The following is a 26,628-nucleotide window of genomic DNA, read 5'->3' on the forward strand; positions in this document are numbered from 1 at the left end:
GAGAGGTGGGGCTTTCATGACGCAAAATTACGCTACCCGCGTCATTTTAGCCCTACCCCCTCTCCGCGCAACCGGGAATTCCGGTAATTGAATCAGATAGATTTAGAACCTGTGAGAGGGCTCTTAGCAACAAGCTGGAGACTTGCCCATTTTCCTGGGGGCCGGGCGGCCATTCCGGGAGGGTAGGCAAGCCATATGTGTGAGACATATATGTGTATGATTGTGTGTGTGTGTGTGTGTGTGTGTGTGTTATAGCAGCCAGGCTTAAGGCTGAAATGAGACAAACTGGGAATTTCCCAGATGCAGTGTGAAACCCCCAGGACTGAGCAGGTATAATCCTTTGTTGTACTTATGAAAGTGGGAGAAGATACACACTGGGACCCGTCTCATAGCATTGGCAAAGTGGACAGAAAGCCCCTGACAGGCCAATCCTTGCAGCACTGAGCGAGTTAATATTCCCATTCCACAGCCAACAAGCCACCGTATATTTTGGAGCTCATCCACTTGCATGCTGGGACTTGTAGTGAAAAAAATCCAATCAAACAGCTGCCTGAACGCCGTGAAAACCACAATTCCCGGCATCCCTAGCGTGTCCCTGCGCTCTCATTGGTCCATCTCTGAACTTACGTTGACTTGCGGGGAAGTCTGGTTGCACCGTGCAAGGGCTGGCTCTGAGGTGAGGCGAATGGGGGTTTAATATTTGTGTTATTTTATGTTGTAATTAGGCGATAGAGGTACCAGTGGGGTTGTTACAGGGCTGATCGGGCCAAAGTAGCGTCCAGAAATCACGGGCTGCAAACTCCAGCTACGCATATATTAGTAAGAGCCCCACATCCTACCTAGTGTATCTGGGTGCACAGGATATAGACCTTTCTTTGGTCCTACAAACAGAAAATAACACCTATGCACAGAGGAAAAATGTCAAATGTAAGTGTAGTATAAATGTAGGAATTCTAAACAATAATCAATCCCAATATCTAATGCAATAAACTATCATTTACATTATATCTGTAATGTAAATTAGGGGCTTCCAAACAGTGTACAGAATATATTCACATCCTACTATGCTAGAACTGTATTATTCTAAGTACAGAATTGCCCATAGTGTCAGATAGATTGAGAGACTTGGAGTAAAAGCGTATACGAACTATATATATAAAGACTCAGTGCGCTGTCTCTACGCTGGCTGCAGAAACATTAGGACTGGTCAGTTTATGTACTTGCCTTAATTGCCAATTTTTGGCCTAATTCAGACCTGTACGCTAGGCTGTGTATGTTCGCAGCCGAGCAAACAGGTAAACGCCGCACACCTGGCCGATTGGAGTCCACTCGCTAGCATGCGAGTGGATGTGTTCGCATACACATTTACTCCTATGCAGCTGAATGGAAGAGAAATCATTCAATGGTCACTCGCCATCGAATGATCTCCCTTCCATTTGCTGATAAGACTAACTTTTATTTTGCCCGGAGATGACTAAATTCGGGGCAGGCGCTGACATTATGTGATGTTAGCCACCCGCCCCGAGCAGGCACCAACCCTGCTAGATTCCCAGGGGTATGTCCTAGCGTTTTCATGGCTGCACCTACCATTTTTGTGGGCATGCCCATGAAATTCTGGGCATACCCCTGCGCCTGCCTCTGGCCTTCCCTGCCCGGAGCTAATGACCCAGTTAATGTGAAATTAGCCAAAGCCATTCGCTACTGGGGTCTGCGCATGGAGGGGCAGCTCGTAGTTGCAAGCAGCGGGGTCCAAGTGGAGGCTTGCAGTTTGTTGCCGCAATTTGCGAGGCGGTGGGCGGGATGCGTCTGATAAATATTTTAAAATGAGGGGCCGGACACTGGCTGAGAGAAATCTCTCAGCCAATCAAAGTCAGGCCAGTCATTTCAAAATATTCAGCAGTTGCATCCTTCCCCGCCACCTGGCAAAGTGCTGCTATTGTAGCTCCCAAACGCCGCCGGTGCTCGGACGGATCTCGCTCCCTGGCACTAGGAGCTGCCCGAACCACACAGTCCGCCGTACGAGGAGGGAGGTCCCAGGTTGGATGGGCAGCAGGTCCGACCACCGGCTCAGGTCCAATGCGCATGGGACAGCAAACTGGGCGGATTTCATGGCCCGAAGAATAGTCGGAATCGGCCCATATCCGCTCAGTGTATGGGGGCCATTAGGCAAATTCCCTGGTGAAGCAGTTCAAAAGCAGACCTGGCAATTTCGACATGGGTTGCACTGTTCACACTGACTAAAAATCCATGTTAAAATTACCGGGTCGACGCGCTAGACCCGGGAATTTGCTTAGCAGTGAGAAAGGGGTATAAGTCACCCCAGAGTGTACACAGCATAATGCTCGGGTCATCTCTTCAGGGCGAAAAAAACCCCAAACATTTATCCAGGTTCTTTGCCTTTTTATTTTTCGTGTCACAACTTTCACTTAATATATAAATACAATAAATATTTAACATAAATATGCTAAAGTTTAGAAAGTGGTAACTTCAAACAAGCAGCAGCACTCAGAGATTTAAGGCATACTGATGTTATTAAATCAACCTGAATCTCCCAATGCTTTGGGCAGGCTTTTCAAGGTGAAAAAGATAAATGGGTGGCTGCGCCTTATAAAGTTGGAGTGTCCTGCTGGTTTAATAACATCAGTTTTCCTATAATCTCTGAGTGCTGCTGGTTGCTATGAGCAACATTTTTTTTTTTTTGTAATAGCACACAGTAAATGTACTCATTCAGGCAGGTTGTGAATAAAGAAGAGAAGTCTGTATGTAAGGAGAGCATCAGTCAGTAGATGTTTAGGGCAAAGGGGGTACAATCTGCAGATGCTTGGATATAAAAATATAAGTATTCCAGTTTATTGAAGAGTGGAGTTATTTGATTAAGAAAGGGGAAGTTTAATGTGAGTTTTAGGGTGGTATTCAATCCCGGGTCACGACTGTTGAGCCGGCCCGACAGTTGCGGTTCGGTCCCAATCTTGGCCCGCTCTACTGCATCTCGGCAGGCGGGATTCAATGTCCCGTGTGCCAAGAAGGGGATGTGGCAGCGAGAACGTCCGTGGATCGACGAGATACGGCCGTGAGCTAGACAATCCACAGCCGTTCTCGGCAAAAGCCCCCGACGGCTTTTAAAGTCAGGCTTGTTTTGCCGAGATGCCTGTTCAATGCTGTTGGGAAGGACAGCATTGAATAGGTGCCTGCCGCTATTTCCCCCGTTGGGGAGGGCGGTTGAAGTGCTGTAAAAGGTACAATAACACCTGTGCAGAGTTTTCAACTCTATAAACTATGATTTGCCAGAATTTTACATTTTTGGGGAGTCGCAAATAAGCTTGTGGACAACAGCTTGTGGACCTTGTAAATTCTGGGTTCCGGGCAACAGTAGAACAATCCCACAGTTACTGGTATTATATATTTACTGTGGCACGACTGCCACCACTTATTTTAACAAGTCTGTTTAACCCAAATGCCAGTTATATTCCCCATATAAAATACTATCAAAATAGCTTAAGTCAGTTGTTCCCAAACTGTTTACTATGGCACACTGAGTGCCTCAGGGAACTTTGTAGGGCAGTCATGTCCAAACTATGGCCCTCCAGCTGTTGTGAAACTATATGTCCCATCATGCCTTGCCACAGCTTTGCTATTAGTGGATGCCAAAAGTATGGCAAGACAGGCTGGGATGTGTAGTTTCACAACAGCTGGAGGGGGGTTCCCTGTGTTTGTGGTTAATGTGCTTGTGGCTTCCAAAAATAAAATATGTGGACAGAAGTGAATCATGTCACTCACCACATAAATGACCCTAAGAAGGACACACAGGTTGAGTATCCCTTATCCAAAATGCTCGGGACCAGAAGAATTTTGGATAACGGATTATTCCGTATTTCAGAATATTTTTATATTTCAAATATGTATCTTGAGGTATCTTGCATTTATGTTGTACAAACAAATCAAACACATGAAATACAAACAAATATATGTTATTTGTGCATGAAACAAGGTTTCAAAACATGAAACAAAGCTTGTGTACTATCTCAGGTACTGAATGTGAATGCCAAACAATCATTGTCTTGCACATATTTAGTGGCAGTTACATATCATGTCCTCAGTAGTGCTGTCGCAGATGTCCCCAGTTGTGCTTTTAGCAATAATTTTTTCCCACTTTCCGGAATGTATGGTTTTCGGAATTATTTGGTTAACGGATATTTCAGTAAGGGATACTCAACCAGTATTAACACAATTTGCTTCATTTAATGTTTTTTTTTTCTCAGAATTTCTAAATAAGAAAATTCTGATACTCTAGGGCAGACATGACCCGGGTTACCCATTTTCACTACCCCTGACTCCGGGGAAGCTCCATGTCCGACCCTGAACATTTGCCGGGTCGGACACCGGGTAACAGGACCCGGGTTATTAAATTTTTTTAGGCAATAATCCGGGTCGCGGCTCTGGTGTAAAAGGGGTATTAGGAACACTGGTGCTGTGTGGTGAGAAATACTAATGGATGTAATGATTATTAAATGATTGGAAAACTAATTATGGCTGTTGCAAGTGTGACGGAGCAAAACAAAGGAAAAATGGAGGGATACACACTGCTTGGCCAATTAGTTAGTAAAAATGATATATACCTGTATTAGATATATTAAATTATACCACGCTGAGCACAATGATCAGGACACGTTTTGAGATAGATATAAACTTTTTATAAAAAATTGATATTAACTTATTAACTGATCATTGTGTTTAGCGTGGTATAATTAAATTTAATATCTAATATATATCACTTTTACCAACTAATTGGCAGCACAGTGTCTCCATTTCTCCTGAGTAACCAGAACTGGTTTTGCCCATAAATAATTGACCATGCAAAGGGGGTAATTCTGGTTCACTCCTTCTGGCAAATTCCTTCTTAGATGGACAAAACCATGGAGGTTATTCTGGTTGGTGCGTAACTTTCCCAATTCTTTCGGAGCGGACCGCACGCCACGCTGTGCGGACATTGTAAGAACAAACGCCCACAGGTCCTCCGCATTCGGACGGACTCGCTCTCTAAGAAAGAGGGTGTGTTTTCGGACAACATTCAAACCGTGCGTGTGCGGTGGCCACACAAAGATTCTGCACGGTCTTACAGCGTCAGAACGGACGGGAAGCTGGCCGTACGCACCAATGCGGTGTATTTCCGCAAAACTCACAACTATTATCTGAACTCATAAATCTGTCACATGACACACTTATGCAATTAGGCTACCTCATAAAAAAGGAATTGTTTGTAATTGTAATCAATTAAATCCTATTTGATACTTAAACACCTTACTACCACTTTACATTAACCCTTACATCATGTGAAGTGCTATTCAATCATTGTTACCCCTTTAAGTAATGGTCCCTTTAGTCAGCAATGCTTCCAATTGAAGCAATGAAAAGAGTGTAATTAATGAGTAATGTGTAGAGGAGTGGATTGTATTGTGTTCAGCTGACAGTGCTTCAGGTGCGGGCGTACTAATTGGGCGAACCGAATGCCTAGCACATGAACAAGTGGTCTCCGCAAAGTGAAACTTGCTTATGAAGACCGCATATTTCATGCGTGTTGGTTCGTTTGCAGTCGGTGTGCTGTCCGAATGCACGCCTACCAGAGTTCGTGTACGCCCATATTTATGCCCAGTTTTTCCCACTTTGAAACCATGCCCTTGTGTAAGTCCGAATGACGCCCAAAAACGCCCATATTTCCCGAGTCAATTCGGTGGACATTTCTGTACGGTATTAGTGAGAACGAGTACGGAGACCATGCGTGGCACATGCGCATAGTGTTGCCTACGCATGCGCAGACGGCTAAAAAGCGCCCTCCGAAAGAATTCGGAAATTACCGCACCAAGCAGAATAAGGCCCCATGTGCAGTGCAGGTGGGGTAGATATTACTTGTGCAGAGTAAAGGTGCGTACACACATACAGATTTTTCTGTCTGATCTATCTGGTGGGAACAACAACCTGGAAATGTATGGGGGCATATTATAATCAAAAATTTCCACCCAAATGCAGGAAAACAGAAAAAATATATATGCTTTGAGAAATTTGTTGTATCAGAATGATTTAACAATATGTCTGACTGATCACTGTCTGTTTTCAAGTGTTTGGGAACAATTTTTGATTGTCATTTGCTCCCATACAGTTCCAGGTTTTTGTTCCCACCAGATAGATCAGACAGAAAAATCTGTACGTGTGTACGCACCTACAGTTAGATTTGGGTGGGGTTTTACTTCAAAGTGAGATCTATATTGCAGTGTAAAAATAAAGCAGTCAGTATTTTCCCTGCACAGAAACTAAATAACTCACCCAAATCTAATTCTCTGCACATGTTACATCTGCCCCCCTGCAGTGCACATGGTTTTGTCCATCTAAGAAGGAATTTGCCAGAAGGAGTGAACCAGAATAACTCCCATAGCTTTAATTGGTCCTGGATCACCAGCCCGTGGCACCCCTGCAAGTGTGCCAGGGCACCCCAGGGAGCCACGGCACACAGTTTGGGAACCAAACTACACTCAACGCCCCTGTAACTCCACTCCACTATTGTTGCTATTTTCTTGTCATTAAACCCTTCAGTGGTGGGTGGCAACCCGGCTGTGAGCGACATGATGTTAGCAAGGTCATGCCGCACACAGCCGGGGGAAGAGGGCAGGGCCAGATCTCGGCGGTGCTGCCCAGCAGGAGGGAGCGCAGGCAGTGGCCAGTCTGCGCCCTGGAGCATAACCCGGAAAATTCTCAGGAGTGCCACTGAAGGGGTTAATGGCATAGATTTCAGAGTCTTATGGAAAGCTTAGTGCTTGGGAAGATCCATGGTTCTCTGCAATCCTCAGTAAACAAGCAAATCACTGCCATTCATGCCAATTGACAATAACAAAAAAGTATGTTTCTCACAAATGAACATTTTACTAATACAATACATATTCAAGAAGTTCATAGAATAAATACACAATACACCTGCACTACAAAATGCCATGATACCACTTCACATATAGGGGGTCATTATAGTTTACACGATCCCCCTGCATGTTGACATGGGAGAGCAATGTTTTCATTTTGTGCATAATGTTTTATGCCCCGCATGTGCAGGGTCCCTGGGCAAATGGATTCTGCAACTTACATAGTCGCTGGCCCATTCACGTGGGGCGGTAGGCCCCGATGCTGCCCATGGGAATGCCCAGCGTTTCGTGGGTGTCCACATGAAAATGCTGGGTGTTCCTATGGGAATTTGGACAGGAGGAGGTGTGCTGGCGGAATGGCCGCAAATATGTCAGTCTCCTCTGACTTATATTTGCGTGCCTTGAAGAAATCATTCGATGGTCAGTGATAGGAAGTCATTTCATGTATAAAATATTGTTTTCCATCTAGTACCTGCAGTTTTTTTTAATCACCTGCTATGTTTGCCCATTTTACAGTGTAATCTAATGCTGCTTTCCCACTGCCTACACGGGTAATGACCCGTTTTTTTTAAACGGGTCTTTAAACGGGTAAGAGCCATAAGACTCTTTCCCACTGCAGCTTTTAAACGGTAAATTACCGTTTAAAAGCTGTTTTTGTCACATTCCCACTTACCCGTTTAAAAACCCGTTTAAGCAGTGTAAAGATAGGGGGGGGGGGGAGAATTAAAAAAAAAAAAACGGCGTGGGGTCCCCCCCACTGCCGTAACCAGCACCAGGCTGAAAGAGCCGGGGCTGGTAATAAAAAATCAGGAAACCCGACAAATAGGGGTTCCCTGATTTTTTACAACCAGCCCCAGGCTCCAGGTCCGGGGCTGGTTCCCAAAATACGGGGGACAAAATGACTAGGGGTCCCCCGTATTTTAAGAACCAGCCCCAGACCAAACAAGCCAGCAGGGTAATGTCACAGCCGGGGGACACTTATAATATAAGGTCCCGCGGCCAAAACATTCTCCCTACCGACCAGTCAGCTTGGCCAGGGGCCCTGGGGGAGTGGGGACCCCCCCAATAAAGGGGTCCCCCCCCCCTCCAGGACTTACCTGACCAGGCTGAAGCCTGGTGCTGTCCTCGATGCCCCTGGGCGGTGGGCATCGAGCTGATGGTATGGTGTAAAAAATAGAATAAAAACCATTGTCTTTTACTGGTGAACTATGAGTCCCAGCAAGCCTCCCCCGCAAGCTGGGACTTGGAGAACCACAAGTCCCAGCCTGCGGGGCATTAAAGGGCCCGCTGGGTCTTGTAGTGCCACAGTAAAAGAAAGAGTTAAATAAACACACTGACACACGTGAAAAATAAAAGTTTAATACATACATAACACATACATACATACTGATACTTACCTATCTTGAGCCCGTAGGTAGCCCTGGTCCTGATGTCCTGGTCCGTGTCGGCGTCTGTATCCATGTCGGCATCCCTGTCGGCGTCGGCGGTCCGGAGTCCGAAGAAATCCATTTGGGAAGCTGTGGAAGGAAACCATACTCACCTGTCCCAGCGCGACGTAGTCCAGGTAAGGTCTTTGCAAAAAAAACAAACCGACACCCAAAACCAGACCGGACTGACGGAGACGCACGTGTGTTTGTTTACATCGTGCGGCTCCGCCTCCCGAATGCCGCTATTGGCCGCCTTGCGGCCTAGCGGCTCCTGATTGGCCGCTAGGCCGCAAGGCGGCCAATAGCGGCATTCGGGGGCGGAGCCGCACGATGTAAACACACCGTGCGGCTCTCTGCCTGTTCGCTTGGTTCGGGTGTCGGTTTGTTTTTTTTGCAAAGACCTTACCTGGACTACGTCGCGCTGGGACAGGTGAGTATGGTTTCCTTCCACAGCTTCCCAAATGGATTTCTTCGGACTCCGGACCGCCGACGCCGTCGCCGACAGGGATGCCGACATGGATACAGACGCCGACACGGACCAGGACATCAGGACCAGGGCTACCTACGGGCTCAAGATAGGTAAGTATCAGTATGTATGTGTTATGTATGTATTAAACTTTTATTTTTCACGTGTGTCAGTGTGTTTATTTAACTCTTTCTTTTACTGTGGCACTACAAGACCCAGCGGGCCCTTTAATGCCCCGCAGGCTGGGACTTGTGGTTCTCCAAGTCCCAGCTTGCGGGGGAGGCTTGCTGGGACTCATAGTTCACCAGTAAAAGACAATGGTTTTTATTCTATTTTTTACACCATACCATCAGCTCGATGCCCACCGCCCAGGGGCATCGAGGACAGCACCAGGCTTCAGCCTGGTCAGGTAAGTCCTGGAGGGGGGGGACCCCTTTATTGGGGGGGTCCCCACTCCCCCAGGGCCCCTGGCCAGGCTGACTGGTCGGTAGGGAGAATGTTTTGGCCGCGGGACCTTATATTATAAGTGTCCCCCGGCTGTGACATTACCCTGCTGGCTTGTTTGGTCTGGGGCTGGTTCTTAAAATACGGGGGACCCCTAGTCATTTTGTCCCCCGTATTTTGGGAACCAGCCCCGGACCTGGAGCCTGGGGCTGGTTGTAAAAAATCAGGGAACCCCTATTTGTCGGGTTTCCTGATTTTTTTAATACCAGCCCCGGCTCCTTCAGCCTGGTGCTGGTTACGGCAGTGGGGGGGGACCCCATGCCGTTTTTTTTTTTAACGTGTAAGGGCTACCCCTTTCCCACTGCCGAAAAAACGGCTCTTACACGTTAAAAACACTGCTTTTTACACGGGTAACAAAAACCGGTATTTTTTACCCGTGTAAAGCAACCTGGAGCTTTCCCACTGCAGCTCTAGCCGTTTAAAAAGGCTAAAAAAACGGCATTTACACGTGTAAAGCCTGCAGTGGGAAAGGGGCATCAAACTGTGCCCACACCTGCAGAATACTTCAAACACATTCTACCATATTTCAGAATTACATTGATCTCCCCAGAGATACTTTCTGATATCCTCAGACTGTTTTTTGTTCTCTAAGACTGAAAACCAGAATGATTTTTTTCTAGAACCTGAATTTACCACCTGTATGCTTTGCTGATAGAACAAAACAGGGACCTTTTATTCCCTGTAAGAAAGGCTGGAAGTATTTTCAAATCAATCATTTTGTAGTGTTCATTCTAGCACCCGCTATCTTTGAAAACTCATGCAGTTCCTCTTCCTTGCCTGGGTTGTCGCTGTCTGCTGTGGTGTTTCTAACACAGGTCTGGTTTGCATATCAGTGCTGAAATTCAGTCCACACTGCTAGAAGCACTAAAGCAGACAGCGACACCCCAGGCAGGGAAGAGGAACTGCATGGTTTTTCAAAGATAGCGGGTGCTAGAATGAAGACTATTTTGGGTATGGCAGGATAGGTCATGAAACATGCCATTTTATGTGTAAACCTTTGTAGCAATACATGTGATATATACAGTCCTAGCAATAAAGAGGGGCTGGGTATGAAATGTCGGTGGTCAGAATCTCGATAGTGAAATTCCGACTGTCTGAATGCAGAGTGATTCCAGTGAGTATTCCATGCCGAACACTAGCCCTAATAATCTGCTCCTCCCGCAGTCTAACCCTACCATTCCCACTTGTGCCTAATCATTGCCGTTGGTATCCATCAGTATTGTGAGCATCGGGATTCTGACCATTGGGTTCCTGACTACATCCCATCTGGTAAAACTTTGCCACCACAGTATTACAGCCCATTTCATTATGTTTTCTGAAACCATGGACAGTTATTTAGTACAAAGTAATATTGGCCACCCTGAAGGACACATTCAGGAACTATAATAGGAATAAAGTGAAACTATCTAAAATACATTTTACCTTGTTTGAAGCAGTTTTTTAGTAACATTCCAAAATATGTGTAAAACTTCCAGGTCAGAACACAAGATATTTGATATTGCATTGCTCCTTGGGAATCCACACTATATTCCTGTGCACTTCTAACTTTCTGTTTTGCTGAAGTCCTAGTGTAAGGCTGTTTAACGACGTGGCAAAAATCCATACGCAGCGACTAAAGGTAAGCGTCCAAAATACAATTGTTTGCTCTAAGCTAATTTAATGCTAACTTATGTTTTATATTCTAAATTTAGTTGTGAAACATATACAGCCAAAAGGTTTGAGAATGATACAAGTATTGTTTTTCCACAAACTTTATTGCTTCAGTGTTTTTAGACCTTTTTGTCCAATGTAAAATGACGCACACATGGTGCGATTTGAACTTCTTCGTTCAAATCACACAGCATCTAGTTCAAATCCACCATGTTTATTTTTCTTTACGATGCATAGAGTCACAAGGCTAAAAAGTATGAGCAGGCAGGTATTTTTAAACTAGCTCAGATGTACCCTGTAATTGACTATAGTGTAGTAAAAAATCAGTTGTAGTTCAAATTCTGGTTCACTCTCAGAGGCAAATTCCTTTTCAAATGGAGAAAACCATGTGCACTGCAGGTGGGGCAGATGTAACGTGCAGATAGAATTAGATTTGGGTGGGGTTTTTCTTCAAAGTGAGATCTATATTGCAGTGGAGAAATAAAGCCGTCAGTATTTTCCCTGCACCAAAAAAAAATAACTTGCCCAAATGTAATTCTCTGCACATGTTACATCCGCCCCCCTGCAGTGTACATGGTTTTGTCCATTTGAGAAGGAATTTGCCTCTGAGAAAGAACCAGAATAAGGCCCACAGTGGGGGGTATTCAAATGTTGGTCTGTTATTTTTTTCACGCATATTCTCCCTTTTTTCACAACATTTATATGTCGTGATTTTAGTTTGCTATTCAATTCTCCCCCGTCTTTTAAAAGTTGACAGTTTTTTAAACATCTTTTCTCTTTCATCCAGTCCGGTGACACCGCTTCACCTTGGGATGTAGTAGGGTCCGCAGGAGCCAGGCACCTATAGCTGAAGCTTTTCCCTTGACTGCAGGCTCCTCCCCTTCTGCATTCCCAGCATGCTCCAGTTCGTTTTAGGTGCCCACAGGAGTGGGTGCTTGGCTGACAGGCTGCTGCTGCAGCCGGCTTTTTTTCTTGATTTTTCACTAGTTAGTGAGGTTTTTATTGTTTTATTAACTTAGTGTTAGTGCAGGTTTTTTCCAGTGTGTGGCTTCTGACAGAAGCACAGCACACTGAGAGCGCAGCAGAGGCTGATAGAAGCGTGTCCTATCAGCGCTCTGTGTGCAGGGGTGTCTGTCTGCACTCACTGCACAGCGCTTAACCCTAGCTTTGCTGGGGGTTGCCTGGGCCCTGGGAGCGATCTGGAACCGGCTCCTTACAGAAGGGGATCGTGGGGGAAGGACCTCCTGCGATGGCGCCCGCCATCTTGAAAGGGTTTAAAGTCTGAAATCCCTCCGGGGAAGTGAAGACTGTTACAGGTGTCCAGCGCTGCTGGACGACTCCAAGTGATCCCAGGAAGAAGGGGAGGCACTAGGAGGTGAGGAGACTGCACTGGGGGAGCGGCTGAAGGGGGTAAAGGTGCCAAACAAGGTTTCCTACCCTGCTGAAGGAGGGACTTGGTCCCTTCCGCTCTGTGTGCGGGCGCCACTTTCTCCACACAGTGTGAGCTGAAAACTGGCTTTGGAACGCTGCTGCACACAGTCTGACGTCTCCTGGAAGCGCTGCCCCTGCTGAGACTTGGAAAGTCACAGAACACAGCCAACAGACAGATAAGTGCCACTGTTTACACTGCTGGGTACTTTTGCTCGACATTTTGCACTGTGTTAGCCATGGCTGACACGTGTGATGATGATGCTGTTGCTGTGGGGGGGGGGGGGGGAGCGCTGGACATGTCTTTAAACTGCACTATTTGCGGGGTTAATTACTCATGTGAACAGATGGACCAAGGGGTGGCCTGCCCTGCTTGTAAGTCTGTGCCTGGGGGGTCACTTGCTCAAAAGGCTGAGCGTGAGCCAGCGTGGGCTGTGTCTTTGGGAAGGTCTATGAATGCCCTGGTAGAGGCATTAAATAGGCAGAGGAACAGTTTGAGGTCTCCTGGTCCCAGTTCTTCCTCCCAGTGTTCAGTGGGGTCCTTTGCCCCTGCGCAAGGGGACCCCATGTTGTTGCGGGTTGTTCAGGACACCGCTCAGGGGGTGCAAAAAATGAATGCACTCATGGAAAAGTTTGCTAGAACTCCTGATAGTCCTTCCTCTAGGCAGCCGATTGCTGCACCATCTTTGCTGGCTGATTCAGATGATGATGGTGTGTGTGCAGATGATTCTGCTGATCATAGGGAAGAGGCTGATGTCTCGGTTCCTGGCATTGAGGATCTTATACAGGCTGTTAGACAGGCTTTAGACTTGTCAGAAGAGGATAGAGTGCAGGCTCAGTGCATTTTTAAAAGGATGCGCAAAGAAGCTGTTACTTTCCCCTCAGACCCCGGTATGGTCTCTTTGGGCCTTATTTTGGTTCACTCTTAGAGGCAAAATCCTTCTTAGATGGGTAAAACCATGTGCGCTGCAGGGGGGCAAATGTAACATGTCCAGAGAGAATTAGATTTGGGTGAGTATTTTGTTTCTGTGCAGGGAAAATACTGGCTGCTTTATTTCTACACTGCAATATATATCTCACTTTGAAGAAAAACCCCACCCAAATCTAATTCTATCTGCACATGTTCTATCTGCCCCACCTACAGTGCACATGGTTTTTCCCATCTAAGAAGGATTTTGCCTCTAAGAGTGAACCAAAATAAGGCCCTTTGTTAGGAGAGGCTTGGAAAGCACCTGACAAAAAGGTGTCTATGTCCAAGAGATATGCAAACATGTATCCCATGCCGGAAGAGCATGTTAAATTGTGGGAGAAAGTCCCATTAGTGGATGCCCCGGTGGCAAGGTTGTCCAAGGCAACAGCGTTGCCAGTACAGGGTTCGGCTGCATTTAAGGACCCGGTGGATAAAAAAGTGGAAGGTTGCCTGAAAGCAGTATTTGAGGGAGTGGGATTCACGCTCCGCCCCATTATTGCCTCTGCTTTGGGTAGCAAAAGCTATGATTAAGTGGGCTGAGGCCCTGGGAGATCAGCTGCGGCCTGACTCTGAGGCCTTTATCCTAGCAGAAAAACTCAGGTGTGCAGCTGAGTACATCTCTGAGGCTGGGGAGGAGGGCGCTAAAATGGCGTCCAAGGTTTCCGCCACTTCTGTGTCAGCCAGGCGTGCTCTTTGGCTAAAAGCTTGGGAGGCTGACAGTGATTCCAAGAAGGCCCTGGAAACCCTTGAGTTTAAAGGGGAACTTCTTTTTGGTTCTGAATTAGAAGCCATTATTAAACAGGCCACGGGTGGAAAGAGTACTTTTCTCCCTACCGCCGCTAACCCTCAGGCTCTAAGTTTGGGGTGTTTAAGCCTGCTTTTCGCTCCTACTTTCGGGGCGGAGCCTCTGCAAAGGGGCAAGCAGGAAGAGGTAGATTCCCGTCAGGTAGAGGTAAAACTACCAAGTCCAGATTTGGTCCCTTCAGCAAGAAACAGGGGGCCAAGGGAGAGGATAAGTCCTCCGCATGACAGGGTTCAGGCTCCCCGTTCTGGCATCAGAGTGGGGGGTCGCCTCCTGCAGTATGGGGACTTGTGGGACATTCCAAAATCCGACCCGTGGGTTCTGTCCATTGTCACAGAGGGCTACCAGATAAATTTCAGGGGGAATCCTCCAAAGAGATTCTTACCTACCCCTTTGCCAAGGGAGGCCAGAGCACGCAAACTCCTGTTGGAGGCAGCATTGGCTCTCAGGGAAAAGGGAGTTGTGGTCCCAGTTCCTCAGCAGGAATGCAAGAAAGGGTTTTATTCAATCCTGTTCTTAGTACCCAAGCCAGACGGGTCAGTCAGACCCATTCTAAATCTCAAATCCTTGAACCAACACTTATGGGTGGATCATTTCAGGATGGAGTCACTGCGCTCAGTGCTTGGCAGCATAGAGCCAGGGGAATTTTTAGCATCAGTGGACATCCAGGATGCGTATCTCCACATTCCAATTGCCAGGGAGCATCAGTCCCTCCTGCGATTTGCAATAGGGGACACCCATTTACAGTTCCATTCACGAAGGTGATGGCGGTCATGGCTGCGTCGCTAAGACTCAAGGGGATTGTGATTATCCCTTACCTGGACGACCTGCTGTTCAAAGCAGAGTCAGAGGACAAGTTATTGGAACATCTGTCTGTGGCAACGAAATTCTTGCAGAAAATGGGCTGGGTGCTAAATATACCCAAATCCCATCTGATTCCGTCTCAGAGACTGTTGTTTCTAGGTGTAATTCTGGACACCCATTTACACAGGGTTTTCTTGCCGGAGTCCAAAGCAAAGGACATCCACCAGTTAGTCCTTCTCTTACTAAGAGCTCAGAGGCCCACGGTCTGGCAGGGAGTGAGACTGCTGGGAAAGATGGTAGCGACCTTCGAAACGCTGCAATATGCCAGGTTTCATTCCAGAACCTTTCAGTGGAACATTCTATCCTGTTGGTCGGGGAATGCAAAAACTATGAAGCAAGAAAGTTTGTTTCTTTCCCAGGAGACAAGGAAATCCTTAATCTGGTGGATGGACATAGAGATTCTGCAGCTCGGGCGGTCTCTTCGGTCCTGGGACTGGGTGGTAGTGACTACCGATGCCAGTCTCAGGGGTTGGGGAGCAGTCGCTCTTCATCTTCGGCTGCAGGGCCTCTGGTCACAGCAGGAGTCCAGACTCCCTATAAATATTCTGGAATTGCGGGCTGTCTGGAAGACTCTGTTGCAGGCCAAGGATTGCTTGAAGGGCCTGCCAATAAGAATTCAATCAGACAACGCCACGATGGTGGCTTACTTGAACCATCAGGGCGGGACTCGCAGCAGGATGGCTATGCGGGAAGTCTCAAGGATCTTTGCTTGGGCGGAAGCCAACATTCCGGTTCTATCTGCTGTCTTCATTCCAGGGATCCGGAATGTGGAAGCGGACTTTCTCAGCAGGGAGGTCCTGCGGGAAGGGGAATGGTCTCTGCATCCGGAGGTATTCCAAGAACTTGTACATCGTTGGGGGCTCCCAGAGGTGGATTTAATGGCGTCCAGGAACAATTGTCAGGTTCCGAAGTTTTGTTCCAGGATCAGGGACCCAGTCGCCTGGGCAGTAGATGCCATGACGGTTCACCTGGTTTATGTCTTCCCTCCGTTTCCTATGATACCGAGGGTGTTACGGAGAGTGAGGTCACAGCAGGTGAGTGCAATTCTGATTGCACCAAACTGGCCCAAGAGGTCATGGTTCTCAGACGTTCTGAGGTTGTCAGTGGAGTCTTGGCCTCTTCCTCTACGTCAAGATCTGTTAAGACAAGGGCCGTTTCTTCACCAGGACCTTGCTCGGCTCAGTTTGACGGCTTGGCTTTTGAAACCTCCTTATTAAGGAAGAAAGGTCTTTCAGATGCAGTGATTCAGACTATGCTACGGGCTCGTAAGCCAGTCTCAGCTGCAAATTATCACAGAGTGTGGAAGATCTATATCAGGTGGTGTGAGCGTCAGAAGGTACACACCTCCAGGAGTGGCTAGATTGCTGGAGTTTTTACAGGATGGATTCTCTTCGGGACTCAGTCTGCAGTCTTTGAAAGTACACCTTTCTGCCTTATCCATATTTTTCCAGAAAAAAATTGCTTTTCTACCAGAAGTCCAGACCTTTTTACAGGGTGTGACCAGGTTAAAACCTCCTTACAGGCAGCCAGTGGCGCCGTGGGATTTATCCTTAGTTTTATCTGTGTTACAGGGTTCTCCTTTTGAACCCCTAAGGTCGGCTGACCTTAAGTATGTGACTTGGAAACTTACTTTTTTGTTGGCCATTGCCTCGGCTAGGCGTGTCGGAGTTGGGGGCGTTGTCCTGTAAATCTCCACACTTAATTTTTCATGAGGATAGGGCTGTGCTTAGAACAGTACCTAAGTTTTTGCCAAAGGTGGTCTCCTCCTTTCATTTAAACCAGGAGATTGTCCTTCCGGTATTTTCCCCCCCCAGAGGGGGCCAAAAATAGGGACAAATTGAGAAAGTTAGACGTAGTTCGCGCCTTGCGAATCTACGTGGACAGGGTAAAGGATGTTCGCAAGACAGATCTGTTGTTGGTCTTGTTTGATGTGCATAAGAGAGGTTGGCCTGCTTCTAAGCAGACTATTGCCAGGTGGCTTAGGTCAGTAATTGCCTTTGCTTACACCAAGGTTGGTAGACCTGTTCCTTCTAGGATTAATGCACATACCACCAGGTCAGTTGCTTCCTCTTGGGCAGTGCGTCATGGGGCTACAGCGGAGCAGTTGTGCAGGGCTGCCACTTGGTCCTCTGTTCATACCTTTACCAAATTTTACAGGTTTCATGAGTTCGTGTTGGAGGATGCTTCATTTGGACGGACAGTGTTGAGAACTGGCGGTCTGTGCGTGCCCTCCCATAATACCGGCTCGTGAACGTCCCAAGGTGAAGCTGTGTCACCGGACTGGACGAAAGAGAAAAGGGGATTTTTGTAAGAATTTACCGTTCGAACCCCTTTCTCTGAGTCCAGTCCGGTGACACAGCGATCCCTCCCCTACGCTCAGTAAGTCATGCCGTGCATGTGTGTCATGTTATGGTAAGATGATTGTGCATTTAAGATGTTGAGCATTGTACTGAGTTGTGTATCCTAGTGTGCTTTATAAGTTTGAACTGGAGCATGCTGGGAATGCAGAAGGGGAGGAGCCTGCAGTCAAGGGAAAAGCTTCAGCTATAGGTGCCTGGCTCCTGCGGACCCTACTACATCCCAAGGTGAAGCTGTGTCACCGGACTGGACTCAGAGAAAGGGGTTCGAACGGTAAGTTCTTACAAAAATCCCCTTTTACTTCACAGTCATTTTCAATGGGCTTCGTATTCAAATGTTTGGTGATCAGTTTCACGCCTTTTAATAGTCGTCTAAAATTGGTCAATTTCTCTACATTTTATTCACCTGGGTGTCGGGTGGTGATAAGTGTTATTTTTTATTTATTTATTTTTTTAAATGAATATGGCTTATTTAATGAAATTTCCTTTTTTTTTTATAAGGGGTTAAGGATAAACTTTAAAAATAATAAAATGCAATAGAGCAGGGGTTCTCAAACTCGGTCCCCAGGACCCCACACAGCTCACATTTTCCAGGTCACCTGGCAGGTGCACTCATTACTCATTGACACATTTTAAAAGATCCACAGGTGCAGCTAATTATCTTACTTGTGATTCTGTGAGGAGACCTGCAAAACATGCACTGTGTGGGGTCCTGAGGACCGAGTTTGAGAACCCGTGTAAAAGTATAGACACACATCCCCCCATAGAGTATAGGCACACCTCCCACATAGTGTAAGCACACCGGCAAAACGCGTATGGGTCATTGGGTCAACCACTGAAGTTCAACAGGGCTTAGGTCGACACTTGGAAAAGGTCAACATGGTTAAGGTTGTCAGGGTCAAAAGGTCGACACATGCATTAGGTCAACAATGGGAAGGTTGACAGTCAAAAGGTTGACCTTTTGACTTTTTTTGTCCCTAATGTTGACATACACTAGTCGACATGGACACTGAAAAAGTGCCCTGCGTGTGCTCGCCATGCTTCAGGCTCGCTGCGCTCAGCACACTATTATATTCTCCCTCCACGCCCAGTGGATGGTAGGGCATGAAATACCGCCTGTCAGCACGTCGGCTCAGAAAAAAAACGTGAAAAACCCATGCCGACACTTTAACTGTTGACATTCCCAATGTCAACCTAATGCTTGTGTCTACCTTTTCCATGTTGACCCAATGCATGTCAAACGTAATAGTGTCGACCTAATGACTGTATACAGGCAAACCCCCCCCAACTCTTTCATACACAAGTCTCCCAAGTGTGTGTGAGACAGACGGATCACCCTGGTGGGTCAGCGGCTGCCGGCTCCATGCACAGTGCAGCGGCTCCTCTTCTCTCCTGTGGGCGGTAGGCTCCGGCTCCCTGCACAGCCCAGCAGCTCGTATTCTTTCATGTGGACAGCAGGCTCCAGCTTCCTGCTGAGTGCAGCAGCTTGTCTTCTCTCCTGTGGGTAGCAGGCTCCATGCACAGCTCAGCAGCTCGTCGTCTCTCCTGTGGGCGGCAGGCTCTGGCTTCCTGCTTATCGCAGCAGCTCATCTTCTCTCCTGTGGGCAGCAAGCTCCATGCACAGCGCAGAAGCTCGTCGTCTCTCCTGTCGGTGTCAGGCTCCATGCACAGCGCAGTGGCTCGTCTTCTCTCCAGTGGGCGGCAGGCTGCAGCACACATCCTCTGCTCTTCATCTTCCCCAGCAGCTCCCTTAATGTGGCCTCCGCCTGCTTGCACATCTGCTTTTCAGAATCGGGTGTGGTATAGGGTTCCTACAGTCGGGATCCCGACAATCATTAGCCCGACATCGGGATCCCAACTGGCCGGACTCCGACAGCATGGTGAGCGCAACTAAGCCCCTTACGGGCTCGCTGTGCTCGCCACCTATTCTATTCTCCCTCTATGGGGGTCGTGGATCCCCACAAGGGAGAATAGCCAGTGGCCGGGGAAACCAGTCTGTCTGTGTTTTAACAGTCGGGATCCCGACGTCGGGTAAATGACTGTCGGGATCCCATCTGGCACCCTTCAGTATCACAGTACAGGACACATCAGGGTGTAGTTGGGCGAGGGCAGTGCAAATTAAATGGCGTCTGTTTAACGGGGTGAGGGGCGCTCTTATAATGGAGACAAACTTGTTTGATTGGGCAGAGGGCAGGGTAAAAACAGGTGGAACCAAATAGGGAATAAAAACAGAATCAAAAGGCACGCAAATAAAATATATGCAATCCGTGATATAAAAAAAAGGGATAAAATGGGCGTGATATGAAAAGAGGGGAATAAATAAGACAACTTTAGCAGATTAGGCGTCTAAATAAAAAAACATTTCAATAGCAAAACCGACCATTACTTCAAAAGACGTCAGATGCGTGAATTTGAAAGGTGTGATCAATATCACGCCCAAAAGTAAACCTTTGAATACCCCCCAGTGAGTCCAAATTGTATAGCCATACCTTTCAACATGACCTATTCCAAGAGGGACAGACTGCTCTGCCCCTGGACTTTCCTCTTAATTTATGATTGCCATCACCTGTTTTGTACAGGTCAACTAATTAGAGAGGTTTTTCACCACAGGTGATGGCAATAATAAATTAAGAGGGAAGTCCAGGAGCAGAGCATTCTGTCCCTCCTGGAGAGGGTCATGTTGGTAGGTATGGTATAGGCCAAATTGTATGGCTCAAATCTCACCTAACACACCTCACCATGTGGGGACACCATTGCTATGGAGTACTGAAGTAAAATTACAAGTTCTCCATAGCATTTTATTGAGTAGTGGGTTTTGCTGGGGCACGACAAACCTACCAGGGCAGGTGTTTGTCCTGCCCCAGCAAAACCCACCACAGATCATAGGAAGCCGCCGCCTCCCCCCCTCACCTTCGCTCCGGCGTTAGTACGCCGGAGCTCCCCTGCTGCCCCAGCCGCCTGTCAGTCATCACACAGGCGGCAGGCTCAGGGATGTTTTGCAGCGGCTTGGGAGGGTGCCTGAACTCTCCCTAGCCGACCATAACATCTCCAAGTAGGCAGCCTACGTCACTACAGTATGTGATTGGCGGCGGGGGTGCTCCGGCGTACGATCGCCTGGTACGCTGGAGAGGAGGGACTGGGGGGACCAACAGGAGGGGTGGGGTGGGGGAGAATTAGGGGGGGCCCCTAAAGGTAGTGCGCCAGTGGTGCTCCGATGGAGGCACCACTGGCGCGCACCTACTACATAGTGGTATGCCCAGAAATTTTCTGGGACAGCCCGCTGCGGCAACCACTCAAGTGGTTAAAGCTGTGTACACAGAGTGTGATTTTGACTATAAACCGGTAGTTAATATAGCATAGCAAGTTAGTGAAAATCTCAGTGTTCAGCCGCATGTGATATCGATGTGTGGCGTCTGTATCGAATGGCTACAAAAACTGCAGGCATGTCTATCTTGACTATGTCGCTTGTAGAATGTATTTGGCTGAATGTAACCCATGCTTCGATTTTGACAGGTTATCGATTCGATTTTGCTTATAGAGGCAAAATCGAAACCAAAATCAAACGGTTTTTAAGACACTTTTGATCTGCATTTGATACGATGCGCGCTCCTGTTTTCTCTATTTTGAAAAGAAAAATAGACTGTGCAGACAAGGAAATATCGAATTTGATCCAGTAAATAGAATGTGTACACGGTGCCTTGAATGCATATCAAATTCGATATCGATTTAAAAGTGCAGATCGAATGTGAAATGAAATGGAAGCAAAGGCTAAATCGAAAAGGGGTAGAATTGGGGAAATAGAAAGCAAATCGAATCAAAAGTAAATCGATGCGTGTGTACACACCTTAAATCTTCTCAAAATCGGATCGACAAAATTGGCCCATTGGCCTGAATCTCACTGTGTGTACACACATTTATCCTGGCATAATTTCAATCAACTTCTGGGCCATGGCTGATGGCTGCCCATTCTAGCCTAATCAATGCTTGGAGTTTGTCTGAATTTGTGGGGTTTTGTTTGTCCACCAGCCTCTTTAGGATTGACCACAACTTCTCAATGGGATTAAGGTCTGGAGCATTTCCTGGCCAGGGACCCAAAACAAATGTTTTGTTCCCTGAGCCACTTAGTTATCCCTTTGGCCTTATGGCAAGGGGCTTCATCATGCTGGAAATGGAATTGTTCATTACCAAACTGTTCTTGGATGGTTGGGAGAAGTTTCTCTTGAGGATGTTTTAGTACCATACTTTTTTCATGGGCAAAATTGTGTTTGAGCCCACTCTCTAGGCTGAGAAGCAACCCCTCACATGAACATCCCTGATGTTTTTCCTGGAGAGAAGTGGCTTCTTTGCTACCCTTCTTGACACCAGACCATTCTCCAAAATTCTTTGCCTTACTGTGCATGCTGATGCACTCCCACCTGCCTGCTGCCATTCCTGAGCAAGCTCTGCACTGGTGGAGCCCCCGGATCTTGCAGCTGAATCAACTTTGGCGGTCCTGGTGCTTGCTGGACATATTTGGGTGCCCTGAACCCTTCTTCACAACTATTGAACCTCTCTCCTTGAAGTTCTTGATGATTTGTTAAATGGTTGAATCTCATTAGCCATAATATCCTTGCATGTAAAGCCCTTTTTGTGCAAAGCAATGATGACTGCAGGATTCCTTGCAGGTAACCATGGTTAACAGAGAAAAAGCAATGATTTTGAGCACCACTATAATTTTTAAGCTTCCAGTTTCTAACTGAATCAGCATGACATAATGATCTCCAGCCTTGTCCTTATCAACACTTTCACCTGTATGAATGAGAGAATCACTGATATGATGTCATATGGTCCTTTGTTGTGGCAAAGCTGAAATGCAGTGGGAATGTTGTTTTTGTCAGCATTTGCAGAGATCTGCGATCAGATAGCCCTGAATGACCTGCTAATGGATCAATGCTTTTCAATTCACAAGTCACTCACATCAAATGATTTTCCCAGTCATTGCAAGTGTGCGTAACTGACCCTTCCACAAGTCTGCGACAGATACAGGCTGATCGGAGCTGGCATCACACACCTTCCCTTAAAACACATGGACATGCCTGGGAACCCCCAAATGGAGTCTTCCTGTCAGTCAAACAGATTCATTGCTGTTTTGCTTCGCTCATGCGCAGTCTTTTGATAATAGATAGGATTGCGATTTGCAGAACGGTGCACAGGTTTTTTGTACTTCCACCTCACAGTGTGCTATTCCTGTAATGTGTACCTCCACAGATTGCAAATCCTGCCAGTGGTGACCTAGGCAGTGCACCCCAGCTGGTTGCCTCGGATGGTTCCACTGTGGGAAGGATGTGATTCACGTGGATGTTTCCATGCAGGGTATATCATACTACTACACCAGTGTTCATTTTTCCATATATACCTTCAGTCCTTGTATGGCTCATCGCCCACAGTGTAACCTTCGTAGTGCACCCAACATGGATGCCTCATCTGAAACATTTGTGGTTGGGATTAAAAATAAATGGACCTGAGTGTCTTATTGGGAATCTACTCTACACTGCAATCACCCCATTGTGTGTCATTTCTTCTAGTGGTAACACATATTCCACCCAGGGTAATACTACGCAGTGCGCCAAAGATGGCTGCCTAAACTGATACCTTGATAGAGTGGAATACACCCAAAATGTCTGCACCAACACTGCATTGTACTTACTGTGCTCTCAAGGCTTTCCTTTATGTCTGTGTGACTTATCTAATGCTGTACTACCCAAATCCTATGCATTATGTGCATTGTGATCACTGTACAGCGCCTGGAGTCCGGTTGGAGAAAGTGTGCTACATAAATTAAACATACTTTTATGTATTTTTCACTACTATTTAATGAAATAATCTTGGTACTTATGAGTTATCCGGGCGCCCGATTTCTAAATCGGGTCGGATCGGGCACATCGCATCGCATGCGACCATCGGATGCGATGCGATGACCCGATTTTTCCATAGGAATCAATGTTAAAATGGACTGAGTCCATTTTAACATGGAATTCAATGGGAAAAAGGGGTCCTTTTCATACCCCTACTATCCAAGTGGGCATGGAGTTGGATATAAACCTGTGGCGAGCGTAGCGAGCCACCGAGCCCGAAGCGTGGCGAGCGTAGCGAGCCCCGCGAGGGGACATAGAATACCGTCCCCTCGCGGGGCTCGCTTCGCTCGCCACGCTTCGGGCTCGGTGGCTCGCTACGCTCGCCACAGGTTTATATCCAACTCCATGCCCACTTGGATAGTAGGGGTATGAAGAGGACCCCTTTTTCCCATTGAATTCCATGTTAAAATGGACTCCGTCAATTTTAACATTGATTCCTATGGAAAAATCGGGTCATCGCATCCGATGGTCGCATGCGATGCGATGCGATATCGCATCGCATCTGATTGTATGCCTTAACTTAAGGCATACAATCAAAAAATCGGGCGCCCAGATAACTCATAAGTACCATAATCTTTATAAATGTTGTGTTTCATTTTGTCCTCTGCGGTGGTTGTTAACTTTTTTCTTTTTCACTTTACTTAAGTATGCAATGGGTCAGGGCTACTCCAAGTTCTGTGTACAACCATGACATTTGCTTAAAAGCTTGTTGTAGAGACACAGGGGATTATTAAAAAAACTAATTAAAAAAAATGCTCTGTTATTTCTCCAAAGGATTATATAATAATACTAAATATATATGAGACTGATACTGCTCTGAAGGATAAGACAGGAAAATGGAGAATAATAAAAATTAAATATCCATTACTAAATAATAACACAAAACAATTAACAGTACGAACATAGTACCCTGAGGGGTGCCTAATATTATCTAAGAATATATGAAAGAAGCATAAATAATATATATCAAACCCATAAAATCACAGTTTTAATCACAATTTCTAAACTTTTTTATACTTTCTTCAGCTTAATAGGATGTATAACTTTTTTATACCCTTTTTAAAGATTCTCAAAATAATGGTTGCATTTTAAGCTATGCTGTAATCAGTTTAATAGGTTACACTACAATATTTCTAGAGTGCAGCCAAAGGGCAGTATTCAATGCCGCCAGTGAGGGGGTTTCTGCGTAGAGGGTGGCATGATTTCGGTGAGGATCGCCTAAACCAAGCCATCCTCTCCGTCTAACCCCCTTGCCCTATTCTATATTTCTATATTCCAGGGGAATCCTCGCTGTCAGAGGATGACCAGGATTCCCCCGAACGGCGAGGTTTGCAGCTAATTCAGCAAGCTCGCTGCATATAGTGGAGACCCTCGCCATTTTGACAGCCGCATTCTCCATTTCCACCTCGCTGGAAAAGCCCAGCAAGGTGGAACTGGTGGGGGGGGGGGGGGTGTTCAGTTGAATACTGACCCACGAGCTATTGGCACTGCTCGCCGTCACAGCTCGCCATAGAATATATATTGAATATACCCCAATATATCTCGAACTGCTTTTCTTCTATTACTTGTACTTGAATATACAGCCTAACACAGGGCTGGGCAACACCGGCCCTCCAAATGTTAATGAACTACACATCCCAGGATGCTTTGCATTAGTTTTGCTATGTGGCCATGCTGAAACTGATGCAAGGCATGCTGGGATGTGTAGTTCATCAACATCTGGAGGGCCGGTGTTGCCCAGCCCTGGCCTAACAGCTGATTGATAACTAAACATTAATGGATAATATAGTTGACATGTATTACTTTATCTTTCAATGTGCAGAAATGTTAAAGATTATGTATTTTAAAAATTGGCATTCATTGTGGTTCTTTTGCAGGTGTCTGGCAACCACTGTCTTGGAGTCATGGAGATGCCGTCCTATTACACCAAGCTCCTTGGGGAACTGAATGAGCAGCGTAAAAGAGATTTCTTTTGTGACTGCAGCATCATTGTAGAAGGTCGGATATTTAAAGCTCATAGAAATGTTCTGTTTGCCAACAGTGGTTATTTCCGGGCCATGCTTGTCCACTACATCCAAGACAGTGGAAGGCACAGCACAGCTTCTCTGGACATTGTCACATCAGAGGCCTTCTCAACAATACTAGATTTCCTATATTCAGGAAAACTAAATCTGTGTGGGGAGAATGTCATTGAAGTTATGAGTGCGGCCAGCTACCTCCAGATGACTGACGTAGTTAACTTCTGTAAGGCATACATACGCTCCTCACTTGATATATGTAGGAAGATGGAAAGGGAGAGTTCCTTTGGACAAGCTGACAGTGGGAGTGATGGTTTAAGGGATGACCGGCTGGCACTTGGAAACTTACCAGATAAAACATCTCAGCGAGATTGTCAGAAGGAGCCTCCTTGTGGGGACTGCAGTAGCTGCAATTCTGTTGAACTGATGACTAAGGAACCCACAAGTGTAGGTTCTCCAGGAGAAAAAAGTCCCACCAAAGTGGTGGAACCCAAAGAGGAATTTGACTCTGATGTGGTGGAAGTATCAGAAGGTCTCCAGCAATACCCAATACCACCAGGTTTGGAGCAGGATGCAGAAAGTCCGCAAGGTGGTCCTGGAATGGACATAGCCTGTAATAATTATCATATGAAGCAATTTTTAGAGGCTCTCTTACGTAACAGCAATGCACAGAGGAAAGAGGATTCAGGGCACCATTTCCCACGTGACTTTGAGTCCCGGCAAGAGGAAGCAAGTGTCTCAATGAGCTCAATGATGGACATGCAAGGTGACTGGTATGGTGAAGATACAGGTAATAACACACATTGTAATGCTTTGTATCTCACATTTGTTGTCCTGTTTTGTTTAACCTGCAGAAGAAAATGTAGCAGGTTTGAAAATAGAATGTTAAGAGATTTCCATGTGAATAACAGAGGCAGGATAATCTTCAATGGCAGTGAACATACTTAAAAGTACCTACAGACAATTGCCTTTTTATTTATTAGCGGTGTACTTTAAATAAGAGGACCCCTTTAGTTCTAGGTGTTTTATTCAAATGTTAAAATCTTAATACCATTTATTTTCTGCTACTGTTGAGGGAAATTTGTGACCTATTTCATTCAAATCACGAATAAGGATATTTACTTGTTATGTTTATAATGTTTTTGGAGCCTTTCTAGAAGAATATAATAACTGTTCTGTTTCTCTTTTAAGACACAGACTTGGCCACAGCTAAATAGCAATGAGTGCTCTCGCTTTGTTTTTCAGGGGATGTTTTAGTTGTTCCAATCAAGCTACACAAGTGCCCTTTCTGTCCATACACAGCCAAGCAAAAGGGCATTTTAAAACGCCACATTCGTTCACAC

The 26,628-nt window shown here is 46.4% G+C and overlaps 1 protein-coding gene across 3 annotated transcripts in view; it reads left to right on the forward strand.

Annotated features, from left to right (window-relative positions):
* Positions 1-82: 82 nt before the first annotated feature.
* ZBTB8B (zinc finger and BTB domain containing 8B) overlaps positions 83-26,628 on the forward strand; it is a 31,378-nt gene continuing 4,832 nt past the window's right edge. Inside the window, exons 1-4 of one of the 3 annotated variants that reach the window (XM_083173859.1) lie at positions 83-676; positions 10,778-10,920; positions 25,145-26,075; positions 26,531-26,628. The exon at positions 26,531-26,628 is cut by the window's right edge and continues 81 nt beyond it. In XM_083173859.1, coding sequence (XP_083029985.1) covers positions 25,172-26,075; positions 26,531-26,628 — 1,002 coding nt within the window. In that variant the 5' untranslated portion in view covers positions 83-676; positions 10,778-10,920; positions 25,145-25,171. Of the gene's footprint in view, positions 677-725; positions 928-10,777; positions 10,921-25,144; positions 26,076-26,530 lie in introns of those variants that run through there. The other 2 variants (XM_083173862.1, XM_083173861.1) reach the window with 2 other exon arrangements.

Source organism: Crinia signifera, chromosome 2 (assembly GCF_055691185.1).
Source record: "Crinia signifera chromosome 2, ASM5569118v1, whole genome shotgun sequence".
Lineage (NCBI taxonomy): Eukaryota > Metazoa > Chordata > Amphibia > Anura > Myobatrachidae > Crinia > Crinia signifera.